The 17,206-nt window shown below is 35.3% G+C and overlaps 1 protein-coding gene across 2 annotated transcripts in view; it reads right to left on the bottom strand.

Annotated features, from left to right (window-relative positions):
* Positions 1 to 708: 708 nt before the first annotated feature.
* The window catches only part of sema3e (sema domain, immunoglobulin domain (Ig), short basic domain, secreted, (semaphorin) 3E), a 37,867-nt gene continuing 21,369 nt past the window's right edge, over positions 709 to 17,206 (bottom strand). The window contains exons 5-17 of one of the 2 annotated variants that reach the window (XM_043263922.1): positions 16,515 to 16,608; positions 15,639 to 15,755; positions 11,730 to 11,872; positions 11,088 to 11,202; positions 9,676 to 9,745; positions 9,424 to 9,568; positions 8,427 to 8,649; positions 7,205 to 7,296; positions 7,058 to 7,099; positions 6,528 to 6,694; positions 4,919 to 4,986; positions 2,639 to 2,766; positions 709 to 1,570 (exon numbers count right to left, since the gene is read on the bottom strand). In XM_043263922.1, the coding sequence (XP_043119857.1) occupies positions 1,115 to 1,570; positions 2,639 to 2,766; positions 4,919 to 4,986; positions 6,528 to 6,694; positions 7,058 to 7,099; positions 7,205 to 7,296; positions 8,427 to 8,649; positions 9,424 to 9,568; positions 9,676 to 9,745; positions 11,088 to 11,202; positions 11,730 to 11,872; positions 15,639 to 15,755; positions 16,515 to 16,608 (1,860 nt within the window). In that variant the 3' untranslated portion in view covers positions 709 to 1,114. Of the gene's footprint in view, positions 1,571 to 2,638; positions 2,767 to 4,918; positions 4,987 to 6,527; positions 6,695 to 7,057; positions 7,100 to 7,204; positions 7,297 to 8,426; positions 8,650 to 9,423; positions 9,569 to 9,675; positions 9,746 to 11,087; positions 11,203 to 11,729; positions 11,873 to 15,638; positions 15,756 to 16,514; positions 16,612 to 17,206 lie in introns of both variants that reach the window. The other variant, XM_043263921.1, reaches the window with a different exon arrangement.

Here is a 17,206-nt window from a genome sequence, read left to right as displayed (position 1 = left end):
AGGAGAGCTGGCCTCCGCCATGTGTCATTTTTCAGAGCAGCCTAAGAGAAAACATTGCCTTTCACATCCTGAGAGGGTCTTTGAACCCCTTGTCTTTTAATGGCCCAGTCAGTCAGGTAGCATTGCATTTCTCCTTAGAACAACTTGCGTTTTCTTTCTTGCACAAATGCTACACATGAGCCCTGTACAAATATTCGAATGGATTACACATTTTCTTCCTTTTTTTCTATTTTAAAGGAACATCAGTTGGTGGTATGCATGCCGTGTGTATATTTCCCATACGACTGGAATAGCTGAATGACCCGTTCAATTTTCTAAAGTGTGCTATACAGGTATATGCCACTTTTAAGATGTATGCAATAATAATGCAATAATCGACCCGAAGTTCTATTTGCAGTGCTGCAAATGTTTACATTACACTTATTTTTATCTCTTTATTAATTATTTGGCCAAATTGTTAACGTCCAAATGCTAAATTGAACTAAAAATGTAAGTAAAACACTGTTTAAACACAGAAGTAAACTGCCATTCAAAATTTTAGCATTAGGAAGATAAAGAAAAATCTGTAATATTAACAACAGTAAAAGTTATTATATATATATATATATATATATATATATATATATATATATATATATATATATATATATATAAAGCTGTTCAGTATTTTTGTGAAAAAATATGATACATTTTTGTACACAATGCATTATAAGTTTAAAAGAACAGCATTCATTTCAATTGGATTTTTAACAACAAAAAAAGTCTCTTCTGTCAATTTTGAATAAATTTAATGTGTCCTTGCTGACCCCAAATTTTTGAATGGTAGTGTAACTCTTCAGCAAAAAAGCAAATGTGTATATCTGTGTTTATTGCGTAATGTAAAGGGTTATATTTTTATTTCATACATCTATAAAGTCTATGGAAAAATGACTTTGTGTACTTTTAAATAACTGGCATATTGAATACAGATTAATGGTTTTCAGGTCAAATGATGCAACTCTAAAGAGAAATGCTTTAATGACTTTACCAATCATTTCTATTTTTAATAATAATAATAATAATAAAGCTGTCTATATGTAATCATCTGCACTGAGTTGGGATGTTCTATCAGTCTTTACTGTCCCTGTGTGTGTCGAGGTGCCCGTGCTCTCGCCCGCTGCTCTGACCCAGACGAATACCGCCATTTGGGTGCCATTCCCTTGAGTTTCTTCCTTTTCCTGTCAGACACGCACCACACCTTCTCGCAGTACTGCTCCACCCGCTGGAAGTTGTTGTAGCCAATCAGCTGCATGAAATCCTTGTACCAGAGCTTTGAGGAGGATGGAGCCGAGGGCAAGCTGGGGAAGGGGCAGGGCGGAGGTCTGTGCGGAGAATCGCCTTCATCTTCCTCACCTTTATGTAACAAACCCTCCACTTTCCCCTCGTCCAACACCTCCAAAGTGACATGCACCACGGTCTGGACGAAGCCGTGCTCCGTGGACTGGCACACATAGACCCCTGCATCTCCCTTCTCTATTTTAAGGAGCAACAGGCCGTGGGGGGTTTGAATCACGCGATCATCACCTTTCACCTGAAGGAGAGAAACAGCATGCAAAGACACTATGACATTTGTGTACTTTGCTTGACAGGCTGTTCCTGCTGGTCTCTAGGTTGGTCCAGGTCAAACGAGTCCATTTGCATAGTCTTAGTTGCAAAATCAGTTTACTTTCTTTCAAGTAACTAGTAAAGTAAACCTTATGAAAAAGAAGTGTATTCAAGTGTGCTATTAGTATACTTCTTTTAAACAAACAAAAAGTATAGACTCCAGTATTTAAGTATACTTGACTTATTCTTAGAAAAAAGCACATAAAATATATTTGAGCTATAGGACTTTTAGACTCCTGGAATCTGTATTTTCATTGTTACATGGTAGGGGGTTTCTTTACAGAATTCACAGGAAATGTAATGGATTACTTCCCATAAAAAGTATAATAATAAATAACACAATTATAACACAATATTGTAATTTTTAAAAGTACTTTCTGCAACATTGTTAACCCACAAAATTTAAGGCATAATTATGCATATATATATATATATATTTGAAAATAAAATACCTTGGGGAATCTTTTTTAATCCCTGTTATAGTGATGCTCAGCTTAACTAATATGATACTGCTACACGTGCCATTATTTAAAGTCTAATTTACCATGATTCTGCAGAGAGATGTCTTGGAGCACGGAGATGGTCAGAGTGACATTATTCTTTTCTATTTAAGATGAACTGAATCACTAGGGGCTATATTACTCAGCTTCCCTGTGGTCAGAATAGTAAAATGAAGCTTTAATCTATATTTAACAGCCCTCTCCCAGCAGGGGTTCAACCATAGCTTTTGATGAAACTCTTTCTGAGTCTGACCATATAAGAAGATCTCTATATTATCCAAGTAAACCACACACACACACACACACACACACACACACACACACACACACACACACACGTGCATGTGAATGTGTGTATACGTATGTCTAAATGCATGTATGTATATATCATAATAGTAAAAATGTAAATGGTTCTTCTAGGAAATAGATAAGTATTATATAATTTTAAATATATTAGTAAAAAACATGATATATTCTAAATGCATGTGTTGTACCTCCTCCATATCCACGCCATGTTGAATGTACCATGTCACAGACGCCTGCAGTGATCGTGGTCTGCATTCCAGCAGGGTACTGTTGTTCTCCACACCGAATACCAGCTTTTCTGAGATGTGTTGTTCTTCTGTAACACCAAGATAACCACATACTGAACAGTCTAGCCTAATATATTCCTTTTAGGGTTATATTTTCAACAGTGAACACAATCAACATCTTGCAACAGAATTCAAACGTGGGCCAACTGTTGGCATTGTGTTTTCATTTTTATGTATGTCTTACATTCAAGAAATCCATATATTGTGCTCATGGCAGAGACTCCTGCGGGTATCTAAACACACAATCTGTATGCATCTTGTGAACAGATACTGTCAGTATTCAAGGGATAGAGATTTTTGCATTTATTTGACATTATTTGCTGAACAATTCCTAAAAAATGATTTGAATAATTATTTTTTCCAAACCGGTGATTGGTCAATTTCATTTAAAAAAGGTTTGTAAATTTTTACCACTCTGTAAGCGGCACCTAGTGGCAAAGAATAAATTAGCATTTGTATTCAGACCAACTTGTAAAGACCAATAAGTGGGCGGGCAATATGCTAATGTTTTATTCTGATGTCAGCATGGCACGACTTGTGATGCGTTCTAAAAACGACTCGTTTCAGCGATTCAGAATCGACTCCTTCTTTTAAGACAATAGATAGATTTTAAGACAAAAGACAATTCTTTTAGAGACAATAACTTAATACACAGTCCCCTTTCAGCACGTTTTCATTCATTTAGCGCCAGTCCCAGTTCTACGGGGGTGTTTGAGGGCGTCAGTTAAAGCTGTAATAAAGGCATTTTATTGCAGACCTATCCAGTAAACTATGGTTTGTGCTCTTAAAATTGGTTTTTATTTCAGTGTGTTTTTGAGCGTTGAGAATTGCATCAAATCACAAACATAGGCTATCTGTTAATTTCTTGAACCTAACAGCAAAACTGTGGTGTTTATAGAATACACTTACTGCTTAAATTGCAGTTTTTGTTCAGGTACATTCCTTACAAATAATCTGTAAAGTGTAGATGTGATGTGATGTGATGTGAGATTGCAATAAACTAAGATGAAAGCCTTTTAGTGATTTGAAAGAGAGCCACGTGTGTGTGTGACCCATGCTGGCAAAATTTGTTGGAATTAATAATTTTTAATACATGATTTCTTTTTATTTTCACATTCTCAATTAAAATACTTTCTAAATGATTTGTTTGAAGGCAGTAGAATCAGCAGAGTTAATTCTGAGAAATATCAAATGTAAGTTTCATAGACAATTGCAAAGCAATATCACCAAACAACATTACATATTTATGAAATCACTATGCACAAGCTTCATGAATATCAGTCAGTGGTGTGATCCTTTTGTTTTCATCAGCATGGGCTTAAAAATCATATTTCACTGGTTCGGACTAATGTCATAGAGTATGAATACGATATGAATATAAATCTAATTTCACAAAGCTGGAATGCTGCCCTTTGCAACAATAGAACTACTGGTGGTAAGAAGCAGGAGTAGCAGTCATCCAGACGTGAGCAGAGAAAAATGTACTTCTCTCAGAAAAGGTACAAAAAGTACTAGTTAATGTTTAATGAGTATTTGGATCATTGGGATAGCTAGAAGAGTGTTTCATTTTAAAACCTTAAAATAAAATTTGGTGAAAACCAAAATCTAAATTTGATTAAAATTGGACTGTGTGTATTTATAAATATAAATATATATATATATATATATATATATATATATATATATATATATATATATATATATATATATATTTATTATTTAAAGGAACCTCACTAATTAAAAAATCACCATCAGTGGTTTGATCCTGTTGATCCTGGAGTCTGGTTGGAGCTGCAAAAGGTCATTTTCAAAATTCTTTTCCATTGTATACTGTATACAATGTTAGATTCAGTCATTTAAAGTTTTTAATTTGTACTTATTTCACACTATCACCTTTAGCATCAAATCGAACATTGTAACAATATCAGAGATCATATTTGAAGCAGGATTGAGTCAAGATGAAATGAAGAAAAAAAAAGGGAACATTTTTTCTGGAATCGCTGTCACAGGATGTCTGTCTGCTAAAGTAAAAGCACCATCTGCGTATAAAGTGCCAGAAACTCTCATTAACTGTACTCTGACCTCTTCAACTTTCCCAGATCTCATCCGCCTCGTTTTTTTTCCCATCAAGCTTCTAAGACTCTTATATCCTACATTGATCAAGCTCTGGCCAGAACGTACCGCTAAGCTGAAGCCCATTGCACTGCTGAACTGCGTTGCCATGGCGGACGTCTTGCCGTCTGAAGCGCCTAAAGAATAAAAGAAAAATGAGACATTGATATAACCCAGACACAGCCCGCATATCTGCCTGCAATTGTCATAATATCATCCTGCCGCCCAAGGTGTGTAACAGCAACGGGAGGTGACAGAAATTCAATCAGACTCGCTCTGGTTTTTGTCCGTACTCTTTGAGTAATGACTCTGACAGGCATTTGGTGCCGATTGTGCGCGACTTGTCTGGCTTTGCATACAAAGTGAGCATGTGATGGGTATTAATATGGGCGAGAGGTGTTAGCATCAATCGCTAACAAGCTCAGACTGATGACCACACTGAGACAGCTGACAGGCCTTTGAGTCGGGATTAGGGAAACACTCCCACTCGCCCTTCACTCCGATACGCTCCGCACACAAGCACACACGCGCTACCCTGCGGCTAAGTGAAACATCAAAAGAGCTTTCACAAAAACACACACTCTCTGAGTTCACTGAGCACACTAATGGAAACACTGGGTTGGAAAGCGCACAAGATTACGGTGCGCATACACATTCTGACAAGCTAGAAACTGTGCACTAAAAAGTTGCTTAATCAAGAAATACATTAATAACTTCATTTTGCAATGCAAGACATGGAAATAAAACACATAATCTATTCCAAATGTCAAGACGCTTAAACATTTCATATTATAAAAGCAATCTACAGCATCAGCAGTGCTTTCAGTATATGCACCAATCCAAGACTTTTTATGCACAGACCTGCCAAATGAGTTATTTTAGTGCGTCTGATTAAGATTACAAGATTAAATGTTACAGTTGTATGATGCAATGACTTCTACTTAAAGAGGTTTACGGAAAAAGACTGCTACCATTGAACATAAACCTGTACAAACAATGTACATTAAAATATATTTTAATATAAAAATATAAAATATTTATTTGCTTTAAGCAATAAATCTATAAAATAAAATGTAAATATTATTATAAATATTTATAAATAGCAGCTAATAAATTTACCCAGTAATAATAATAAATTTAAATTTAATGGCACTAAAAAGTATTAAAAATATTGACATTATATGCACTGTATAAATTAAATTAATAAATTAAATTAAAAATAATTTGTATAAAATAAAGAATAAAAGATATTTTTTGACACTTGCTGGCTGTGCAATTCCTACTTTTCATATCTATGTAATGAGACAATTAAATTTATTTTCATATGAATAATTTTGACAAATTTTGATCTATCATCTATTTACTGTATCACCTATTTATCTATATTTCTATCTAGATATATATGTTTGGAACACTTTAAGGGTGAGTAAATGATGACAATATATATATATATATATATATATATATATATATATATATATATATATATATATATATATATATATATATATATATATATATATATATATATATATATATATATATATATATATTTTTAAGTGAACTATGCCTTTAAGGCTTTATTTCAAGTAAAGCTGCTTTGGAACAATATGAACAGTGAAAAGCGACTAAATACAAGCTATACATTCACTGTATATCTTTATGAAATTGCAGGTACCTTTTCGTATAGAGCCCAGCAGGGTAGTACCGGGAACATGTGAACCCATCCCATGCGCAGTAGGGGTCTCTGGCCAGGCAGCAGTCTGCGCAGGCTGAGCCATACAGCCCACACTGATGAACACGGATCTGAGTTACACCCAGCTCAGAGCCCACGTACAGCTGTTGCTATGGAGATACAAACACTGCTGTCAACCGCTTTGTTACATGTGATGAATGCCATTATACCCAAATCACCACTTTAGCACAACGATGCAGATAAAATCATTCTATAATTATTTGTTTGCACAGCAAATATTACAAAATATTAAAGCAATAACGCAGAACAAAAGACGCTCATATTTGGATCGTAATATATTTACTAATGGCTGCAAGAATTAATCGTTAATCATGAAGCATCTGACTTGTTATAAATGCTGAATTTGGCATGGTTATCAAGATGTTCACTCATGCATAAAAAGTTTACTCAATACCACCATCTCCAGGTGGGAAAACTACAGTGTCTGCGAGGACAAACTGAGAAAGTCTTACTCGTTTGGTGGAGATGAGGATCTCTGTAATAGGAACAGGGACCTAGAATGAGAAGAAAAAAAAGTGTTTAGTGTGAAGATTGTTACCAACGGAAATGAAATGGTCTCAGTATAAAGATAAAAAGTCACCCAAAGGACTTCTGATGACCTTGAAAACTTGCAGTTCCTCCAGAAGAACTTCTTCAACTGTGTCAGCTTCTTTGTTGTAGATTGTGATCATTTTTAATACTACAGAATTATCTGGGTTAAAGTGAGAGAGGACCAGAATTATTTATGTATAAAACACATCTGATGTATTATTATTGCCATTATTATTATTATTATTATTACTATTAGTACTACAGCACTACCCTACCTTAATCTGTTAATTTTTCTACAACTGTGTTTGTAATGTTTTATTTTTATTTGAGCCCCTCATGGAATTTTTTGGGTTCGACACTAGAGTAAAGACTGTAATATTGTAAAACATCAATTTTCTGATGATTTAATATATTTTAAAATGTCATTCTTTTAATGGCAAGGCTGAATTTTCAGCATCATTATTTCTCCAGTGTCACATGATTCCTTCAGAAATCCTTCTAATATGTGAACCTAGACCACAAAGTCATATGTATGGATATATTTGTAGTAATAGTCAACAATACATTGTATGGGTCAAAATGATACATTTTTCTTTTATGCCAAAAATCATACGAAATAAGAAAATCAATAGGATAATATTCAAACAATCCAAACATCAACAGAAAGCCCTTTTTTAGATTATGTATAAATCATAATGTAAAAAAATGGGCCCTTATGACTGCTTTTGTGGACCACGGTCACATATGCTGATTTCACAGAGAAGTAATACTTTTTATTATTATCTGTTCAGTATAATAATAATTATGTTGAACAGCTGAGCTGTTTTAATTGATTTATTTGTTGTGGCAACCACATTTTTCAGGAATCTTTGATAAGTAGATGTATTTGAAAGAGAAATCTTTCTTAAAATTAACATGTCTTTTCTGTCACTAAATTGAATGTATCCTTGCTGAACTAAAGTATTAATTTCCTTCAACAACAACAAAAAAAATCTTACAAACCTCAAACGGTAGTGTATATCTTCTAAAATAACGGTCAACTTTTTAGAAATATATAATATCTTAAAGCTATAACTAAAACAATTCAATTTTGACTTATATTTTGTAGAGTATAGATCAAGTAAAATAATAATAATAACAGCCGATTGTTATATTCCTTTAAAAAGAAAGACATTAAAAATATGCTAGGCCTACTGCAAATATTTAGTATGACACAAGCAACAATAACATAAAGCCCTCGACTGTGCAAAGTTAGCTCTAAAAGAAAATACAGGTGCTAAAATAGAATACCAGTGCCTATGAAGAGAACATTGTAGTGTCCGTCCTCAGCTTCCACGCGGTCCACCGCCAGCTGTGTCAGTTTACGTCCCCCTTCAGTGTCCAGCAGAATGGGCCGTTTGTGGACGGGCTGCACCGCCTGGAACATGAGGGGATGGGAACGCACGAATCGCAGAACCTCATCCGGATACTCCTTTGAACCGGAAAACTGGCCTCCGTTTATCTTACTGGCGCACTGTGAGACACCAAAACCAGTAAATATAAGTTCTCCAAGTCACAAAATCCTTTCATGTCTTTCATTTTGCTGCTCCTGATCTGAGAATAGCTCGCCCGCCTCTCGCTGCTATAACCTTTTAGAACAAGAGACTAATCAGAAATCCTGCGGTGCACGACTAAAGCTACCAAATTGCCTTTTAAAAGGTCAGCTGTCAGAGACATACTTTTTTTTCCTCCGCATGCTTTTCCCAAGTACATGGAAACTGAAGAATTGAGACAAATTCTGAAATGTGAACAATGGATGTACCCCGATTCTTCAGTATGAGACAAGACACAACACACCAGAGAAAATGACTGTGAATTACATGTCATTACTAATTATTGGAAGCCAATCTTACTCTTTTATCGGCTGGAGATAAATAGCCAGAGAAGGACATTAATCAGCATATATTTGATATAATTATATTTCATACCACGGCAATTTAAACATCGATTTCACAGTACCTCCGTAAGTGCTCGCTTTCAGGCGTTAACGTTAAAGAATTGGTATGACACGCTCGAGGAGGATAGCGATGTGCACAGTCATGCTGAAAATAGACTCATCTGCCATGTGAGATTTTTGTGTGTCTGAAGAAATAAGATCCAAAATTCAACGCTCACTCAAGTGGGCCTCCAAATGGCGCTGTGTGTCAGAGGTGCAAACGCAACACGCCGTGACTTTTTGTACACTGGGATTTCTGACATGATATAAAGAGATGGCACCAAAACGACTGACTGAGCAAATATTACTCACCGATCCAGGTCGTGGATAGGGGACCCTGCCATCGTACACCTTCCAGTGGTGGTCAGTCCGTTCCCGGTATGCAAAAGGCCCGTTAAAAGCTGCACGAATGTCTTCCATGTTATACATGCACACCGCGTATCCTTTAAAAACGGCACTGAATGAAAAAAGAAAACGGAAGAAGATGAGCATCCAGGCTGCTGTTGGTCACAATAAACCGAGAATATAAAAGAGTACTTAAGTGACACATGGGACCTCACTCACCTGGTGGTGCTAAACAGACCGAAGACCTCTGGATTTTTAGCATCTTTCTTACGCAGCACAAACACATCCTCTGAAATAACACACAGATACACACAAAACTTATGTGTCATTGTCAGACCAACCTGAATTTGTGCTAAGCATGATTTTACAGCTTGATCCTTTTTTTGACCTGGAACAACAATCAATTATCATGCCATACGATTTAAAGTAAGGGTTAGGGATTGTTTAAGGGGAAAGATTTGCATAAAATAGTCTGCTAATTGCATAAAAAATTTTTTTTTACAATAAATCTTGTAACAAAATGACTGTATATAAATATATATAAATAAATATAGAAAAATGTTGCACTTTTTCCCATCTTTGTAACAGATGAAGTGTTTAATGGGATGTCAGCACAGAAAAAAATTTCTTTCATCTAAAAGTTAAAGGGCCCATCAGAGAGATCCTTTAAGATTACAAAGTTTGTTGATGGTTAAACAGCACAGCTGGTGAAACAGATTTAGATTTTCAATTCACACAGCTGGCTTATGCTCTGAGATCTATTGCAAATTCATCTGGAAGGACAGATGCTTGGATGGATGGATACCTGATGAAATCTCTTTAGCGAAAGGCAAAATGTGAAGAGCAAAAATTGATTTATCAGCAGTTTTGCTCTGAGGCATATGATGAATAAAATCACTGAGCTGGAAGAAATGGCTCATCTGAGGCTAAAACTGCGGGTTTTATTCTTTTTTTGTGCTATTGTGGCCATTTCAGTCAAGCGGCACCACATTGATGGATTCCAGATATTGCTCAGGACAGTGACTTCTTCTGTACATTACCAGCATATGAGTAATTTCAAAAGTTGCATCACATCTCCCCTATATACACCAGTATGCAAAATGAAGGTATTGCATCACAAATATATCAAGGCTAACAGATGACATGCTGTTTATGGTTAATTTTACAGCAGAGCAATGCTAGCAATGCCAAGATCATAGGTTTGGTTCCCAGAGAAAGCAAGAACTGAAAACCTTGAATGCAATGTGTGTTGCTTTTATAAAAAGCATCTGCCAAATTCAAAAATATTATTTTGTTTCTATGTATAACTGCAAGCTTACTTTATGTATACGTGTAAGCTTTATAGGCTTATATCACACACAATCCCTTCCAATACATAATGAGATGAGTCCGAGATGTTCAAAATGTTTATAGTACACATCCAAAACACAGTTTTTGATCTAGAACTGGTCATTTTCCATATTATAAGCTATGAAGTGAAAGTAAAAAAAAATAGGTTTCATAACACATCTTGCGTTATCTATCTAAAATTACAATCTCATCATGAAGTGGATGGTGAAATACTTTTATGGTTTTAGACAGGCATGAAAAAGACCATTGGAGAGGAAGACAGAAAGTAGAATGTCCCCTACCGAGCTCATCAAAGTGTGTATCAATGCCGTTGGGTCCAGCCACTGAGCAGATCAAACGAGTCTTCAAGAAAGAGCTCCATCTGTTTACCAGCATCCTCTGACCACCCTGGTCATTCTGACAGCAGGGAAGAGATAAAAAGACACTTCATTTCACCTGACCTGTGGGTGGTGCTGTCTTTCAGCACAAGATTTTGACAAAGACAAAAAGTAATTGGCCAATGCTTGGCTGGTTAGCTTCAGAAATGAATCCCCTGCCGGGTGATGTTGTTACGTAGCAAAATTTGCACCGTTATGGAAACAAAAACATTGTTTTTCACTGAAAACCAATAAAAAAACTTTAGTAAAAAGCGTAGTTTCCCTGTCTGTGTATGTGACAAATAAAATTTGAATTTGAATTTGAATTTGTCTGTTGCTTTTGATGTTACTGGACAGCCATAATCAGTCAGCGTTGACATCATTGGCATTTATGAGAAAAAATAGTTTCCTATGAATCTTTGCTATGGATATAAGGGATCCTGCGTGTGTGAGATGAAGAGGAAAGCTGTGTGAACATTTCTTTAAGCAATATACATCATTCAATTCATGCAATTGATCGTTCAATTGCATTCAAATATCTAAACGAGCATGTTTTTGGTATCATACCGCACAGACTCTGGCCACTCTGGTGTAAACGGCTTTATTTCCTCCATCCATGCTGGCCACTCGTTCCGTGAAGAAGTAGTAGACCTTATCATCAGCAGGATCATCATTGTCAGGGATCACTGCCGAACCCACAAACTTGGGCTCTAGGAAAAGAAAATATAGAGAGACATGGTTAGGAAAACACAGAAACACACACTTGTCAACTAACTTCTCAATCAAACTAGTTAAAGGTAAAAAATTTTCCCCATTTTTTTTTTTTATTATTTTTAGCATAATCAGTCTCGTGATTTTTCATAAATCATTGTAATATGGGGATTTGCTAACATATAATGTTATTATTATATCTAAAATCACTGCTTAATATTTATGTGAAAACTATTAATTTAGTAATTGTTATTATTGGTGCTCAATGATTCTTATTATTAATGTTCAAAACCAAATATTTATACCATTCAAAAAAGATGCATTCAGTGGATAATAAAGACATTTAAAATGTTATGTAAATTTCAATTTATTTCAATCTAAAATGTGTTGTTTATTAATACATATATATATATATATATATATATATATATATATATATATATATATTCATTAAAGAATACTAGAATGATCATGATTCTGAAGGATCATGTGACGCTATGAGTAATAGATGCTGAAAATGCAGGTTTAACACACAAACAAACAACACGTAGCAACATATAAATCTGTCTTTTTAATGTGCAAAATGCATTTGCCTTATTTAATGAAATACGAATAAATCCAATCTTCTTATACAGTGTGATCCACATGTCGGAGGCCAATGCAGCTTTGTGCAGTGAATGTGAGTGGGATTAGATCTTCAACGCTTCATGAGTCAGCAGCGAGAACACTTAACACCGGTTAACACCATTCAAAACATGAACAGCACCACAGACTATTGAGTGCAAACAAAAAATGTAAAAGTCTCCATGGAGTCGTGCTCTATTCTCTGCATTACACTCGAATGTTATTGAGCAGATGACCCGAAGATGTGATGGTATTTGACCGTGGTTTATTATGTCTGAATGGATGTTAGAGAGATGGATGGTACGTGTCAAACACCTCGCTCTCGGTCTCTCTGTATGATTAATGCATCACAGCAGGGGTCGGAATCGCATGTGAGAAGTGTGAGAGAATGCCTTATTTTTAACATCTGCCTGACACACTCGGCTGTCTTCAGAATGAATGCAAAAGCTCAATTCATGCATCATCCGATCAGAATTCAAGTCACATCTTTTTGTGGTTAAATGCCTGTTCTGGCAATTGTCGGAAAGCTCATCGTGCAACATATATGGTTGGATTCTGTGCGTGCTGCAAAAATAGTAGTATTGGTAGTAGTAGTAGTATTGTAGTACGCCATTGTGAGTATATCTTCAGCAACACTTGGCGTGGAGCTGATGTGTTAACTGCACCTACGATGAGGCCACAAGCCTTGCTACAGTGATACGCATGGTAAAAGCATCACTCTCGCTGGTCTGGGCTGAAGGCCAGATCTCTCGTACGGCTGCAGGAGGAGATATACAGCAAAGGGAAGCATTAAACCAGCTCACAGCAGGATGCCGAAGGCCTTTCTAAACCACACACAGGATGAAATGTACATTCTTGCATTCTACTTTATTGCTCTATTTGATTCTATACTTTTGTGTATGATTGTTTTATATGCAGTAGCTGTATGCTCAGATTTTATATAGCGAATCTTTTCTATAATAAGTCTTTGCCATCACTTTATTTGAAACAATTTAACACCTTTACCTTAAACAGGGTGTCTACAGATATGAACAAAATAGATTTAGGACTGTTTAAAGACCTTTTTAATAACACCTATATGCAATTTAAGATGAAATCTGATAGAAATTATTTTACAAGTGCATAATGTAATATTTAATTTGTTAAAAATGTATTCTGAAGCAATAACTTATCTGTGTTCTATCAGCTTTTACATTGATCTACATATTTTTTTAATATGTCAGGAAGTTATTTACTTTTATAAAGGCCATTTTTAAAAACCTTATTAAATTATATATCTCTTATTAAATGCATGCATCATATTTCACGTCAACTTAGAATTAAGGCCGTCATCAAACAAATTAATTTGCATTGCACAATTTCAGCTGCATTCATTTTATGAGATTCATGTTTTAAATGCAATAAAAATACAAAATGCAAATGTTGAAGTGGGGGATAAATGCATCCAAACATATTTGATCTCTATTTAAGACCGATTAAATCTGAATTTAAGACCCTGAGCATTAAGACTTGTATGGCTTAAAATAACATACATTATGTCCCTTACTGAAATATGTAGAAGAAAACCCATGAATGGCTGATGGTATTTTTAAAAAATCACATCGTTTTATACATGTTTTGGACAGTGGTGCGCCATTATTCTAATGACTTAAAATGGTTGCCCTCGGTGAGTTAGTAAACTCAGAATACACAACTCTGATACTAAATAAATAAAATACTAACATGATGACCACAGCAAATGAAAGAGCTTACAGGACGCGATGGATATATAAGCATAGACTTTTTATCCCCCACAACAAGTCTACATGCCCTGAATATCGAGGGGAAATCCGCGATAAGAAACTCCTCCAGCGGCCGCGGCGTAATAATCAGCTCGGGTATGTTTACATCCGAAGCCGTAGCATGTCTCGTCTCAGCCGTTTGTAAGCTCTTTCGGTAGCTGTAGTCTGCTAAGAGTCAAATGCATCAGAGCTAAAGTGGAGAGGACAAAAAAAAACGATTTTATGAGGTTTTACAGGCATCTTCCTATTATTTTGTACGCCTCTTACCGCTAGGAAAACGGCTGGGGAAGTCGCTTCACGTGTTGCCTTTCGACTGAAAAGTCCAACCAAAAGCGACACAATGTGGTATCTTATCAGAATTATGTTTTCTGAACTGTTCATTCTGAGTTGTGTTGGAGTAAAAAAAAACCGAGCGCAACCATTCAACGTCATTGACGCAGAATGTAAAATAATGGCGCCCCCCATAGTCCAGAAACGGTTGTCGATATATTAAATAACATCTTTCGTGGGTTTCCGTTACATATTTCAGTAAGAGACATCATTTACGTTTATATTAACCTATAAATGTTTTAACACCAGGGGATCCCTTTAAGGCCTTTTATTAGGAAAACCTCCCCACCCTGGGGACACATTATAATTCAGTCCTAATTCAGTCAACATGACAAATATGCATTCATACTTGGTAACTAAAGTTCTATCATGTAATATTGTATATCTTGTAGGCCTATATATCAGTAGATAAATAGTGTACATGAATATACAATGTTTTATAATAATAATAATAATGTATTATATTTAATGTCTATTTCATTAATTTAACATTTAATATTGAGGGCATCTAAGTTTGCCATTTTATTTATTTTATATAACACGATAGTTACTATCCCTGGTAATTAGTTCGTTTAAAAAGTAACTCAGCAACTAACTCATTACTATTTGTGAGACGTAACTAGTAACTATAACTTTTTAAAGTAACATGCCCGACACTGAGTAGGGCGTAGAAAAAAACAACAACATAGTAATGCAATGTAATATCTGTTCAATGGAATGAAATGTTTGAAGAATATTTTATATATATTTATAACATACACTTTTGACAGTAGAAACTGGGTCATCATACGTGAAAATATATAGCTGCATTTTAAAATTTGTGAAAAAAGTCTGTGTTATCTAAAAAACCCTAGTGTAAATAACCACCAGCTTCGCTGTTCAAGTTCAGTTTCAAAGCTTGTCAAGCAGTGTGGTCTTTTTAGCGAAGCGCGTTGTTGGTTAAAGCTAGCTTAAACAACAATTTCCTGAGGACACCGGGAAGCATTATCTCGAACACAAAGTGCTTGTATTTTCGACAGTTTTCTCTCACCATTCAGCTGCTGTCTGTCACCCACTTCAGTCCTAATGAAACTGCGGTTGCCAAGACGATACAGAGCGGCATCGTTCTCCCAATAATCAGTGTACAAGCCAACAAACAACTCCCCACCTGTCAATCAAACAAACATGATTTAAGCAGAGAGAGAGAGATAAATGTTTACTGGATTTAATACCGTAAAACTGAAGCGTATTCTGTTCGGTTTCAATATATTACTTTAAAGACAAATCTCACTTATTACTGAACTTGTTACATTTTCAATAGCATGCATGAACACTGATGATAATAATTGCATCCCTGAAGATTTAAGCAAATACATAAAAGCTCTGGTAATGTGTGTGTCATATACCTAGACATACCGCTAGGTGGCACTGCAGACACTGTAAAAAAACTGCGTCTCTTTCACCAGTGAGTAATAAATACTGCAGTAAGTCACGAAGTAATGATCTAAAGGCCAGTATCAATTTAGCATCTAAACATTCTTTATCACGAGCGATCCTGATGCTGGGCCGGCTGGGAGAGACTATATTAATAACCCAGCTGAAAACAGTCTGCAGCTGCCTACAGAGAGGAAGTCATCAAATTCATCTCTCAATTTCCCTTCAATCAAATCCCTGCTGCCGTGTGAATGAACGCTCTGAAAGGCTGGAGCTGAAGTGTGTTATGAAGAGCTTTCATGCTCGGTGGCCCCTGGTTCAAAATGCACTCGCTTCCTTTTAGAACGCAAGAACACGCACACATTCTGAGCGTCGAGATGAAAAGGACGAGAGGCTTCTGGACGCCAACAAAAGGAGGAAAAGGCTATTAAAGGATGGAGGGCTGAAGGAGAGGTCGTTGTCTAGAAAGATGCAGGATTGGATGAATGCTTACGGTACATAGTGGATGCTGAGGGGCTGTTGGGGTGGAATGGACACCTTCCTCTGCCGCTCTCTATGTGATCAGACTCCAGCCTGAACTCTCCTTCCTGCTGGAACACAAACACACATTTAACAAGCTAAATACAATTGCAATAAAAAAAAAAAATGAAGAAACTTTTTAATAATAATAATCATCCTCATTGTAAAGAATAATGATATTAGTTCTTTGTTGAATAAAATATAATTTATTTTTTAAGAACCTGTCATACATAAATAGAATTATACGATTATGCATCATAATAATAATAATAATAAAAATGCTAATGCTAAAAATAATAATAATAGAGCTGTTCTTTTTTTATATATAAAATGCATACAATGTATCTATCAAGAACCTGCCATAAGAAATTTTGGAATTATATTTAACAACAACAGCAATAATAATTGTTCTTTTTTGAAATAATACAATTTAGCTATCAAGAACCTGTCAGATTAATACAATTATATTTAATAACAACAACAAAACAATAATACTAATACAATAATAAATGCAAATATTCTAATACATCCAATAATTTGTTTCATAATTTTAGGTAAATCAATCAAATTTAAACATGATTTAATCATTTACACTAAAAAAAAAAAAAATCTGTTAGTAGCATAAGTTGCGTTTGTATAATACTACTACAATATATACTTACATTT

This window comes from Puntigrus tetrazona, chromosome 18, assembly GCF_018831695.1.
Source record: "Puntigrus tetrazona isolate hp1 chromosome 18, ASM1883169v1, whole genome shotgun sequence".
Classification (NCBI taxonomy): domain Eukaryota; kingdom Metazoa; phylum Chordata; class Actinopteri; order Cypriniformes; family Cyprinidae; genus Puntigrus; species Puntigrus tetrazona.
The sequence above is the reverse complement of the archived record's forward strand: the minus strand, read 5'-3'. Positions and strand labels throughout refer to the sequence as shown.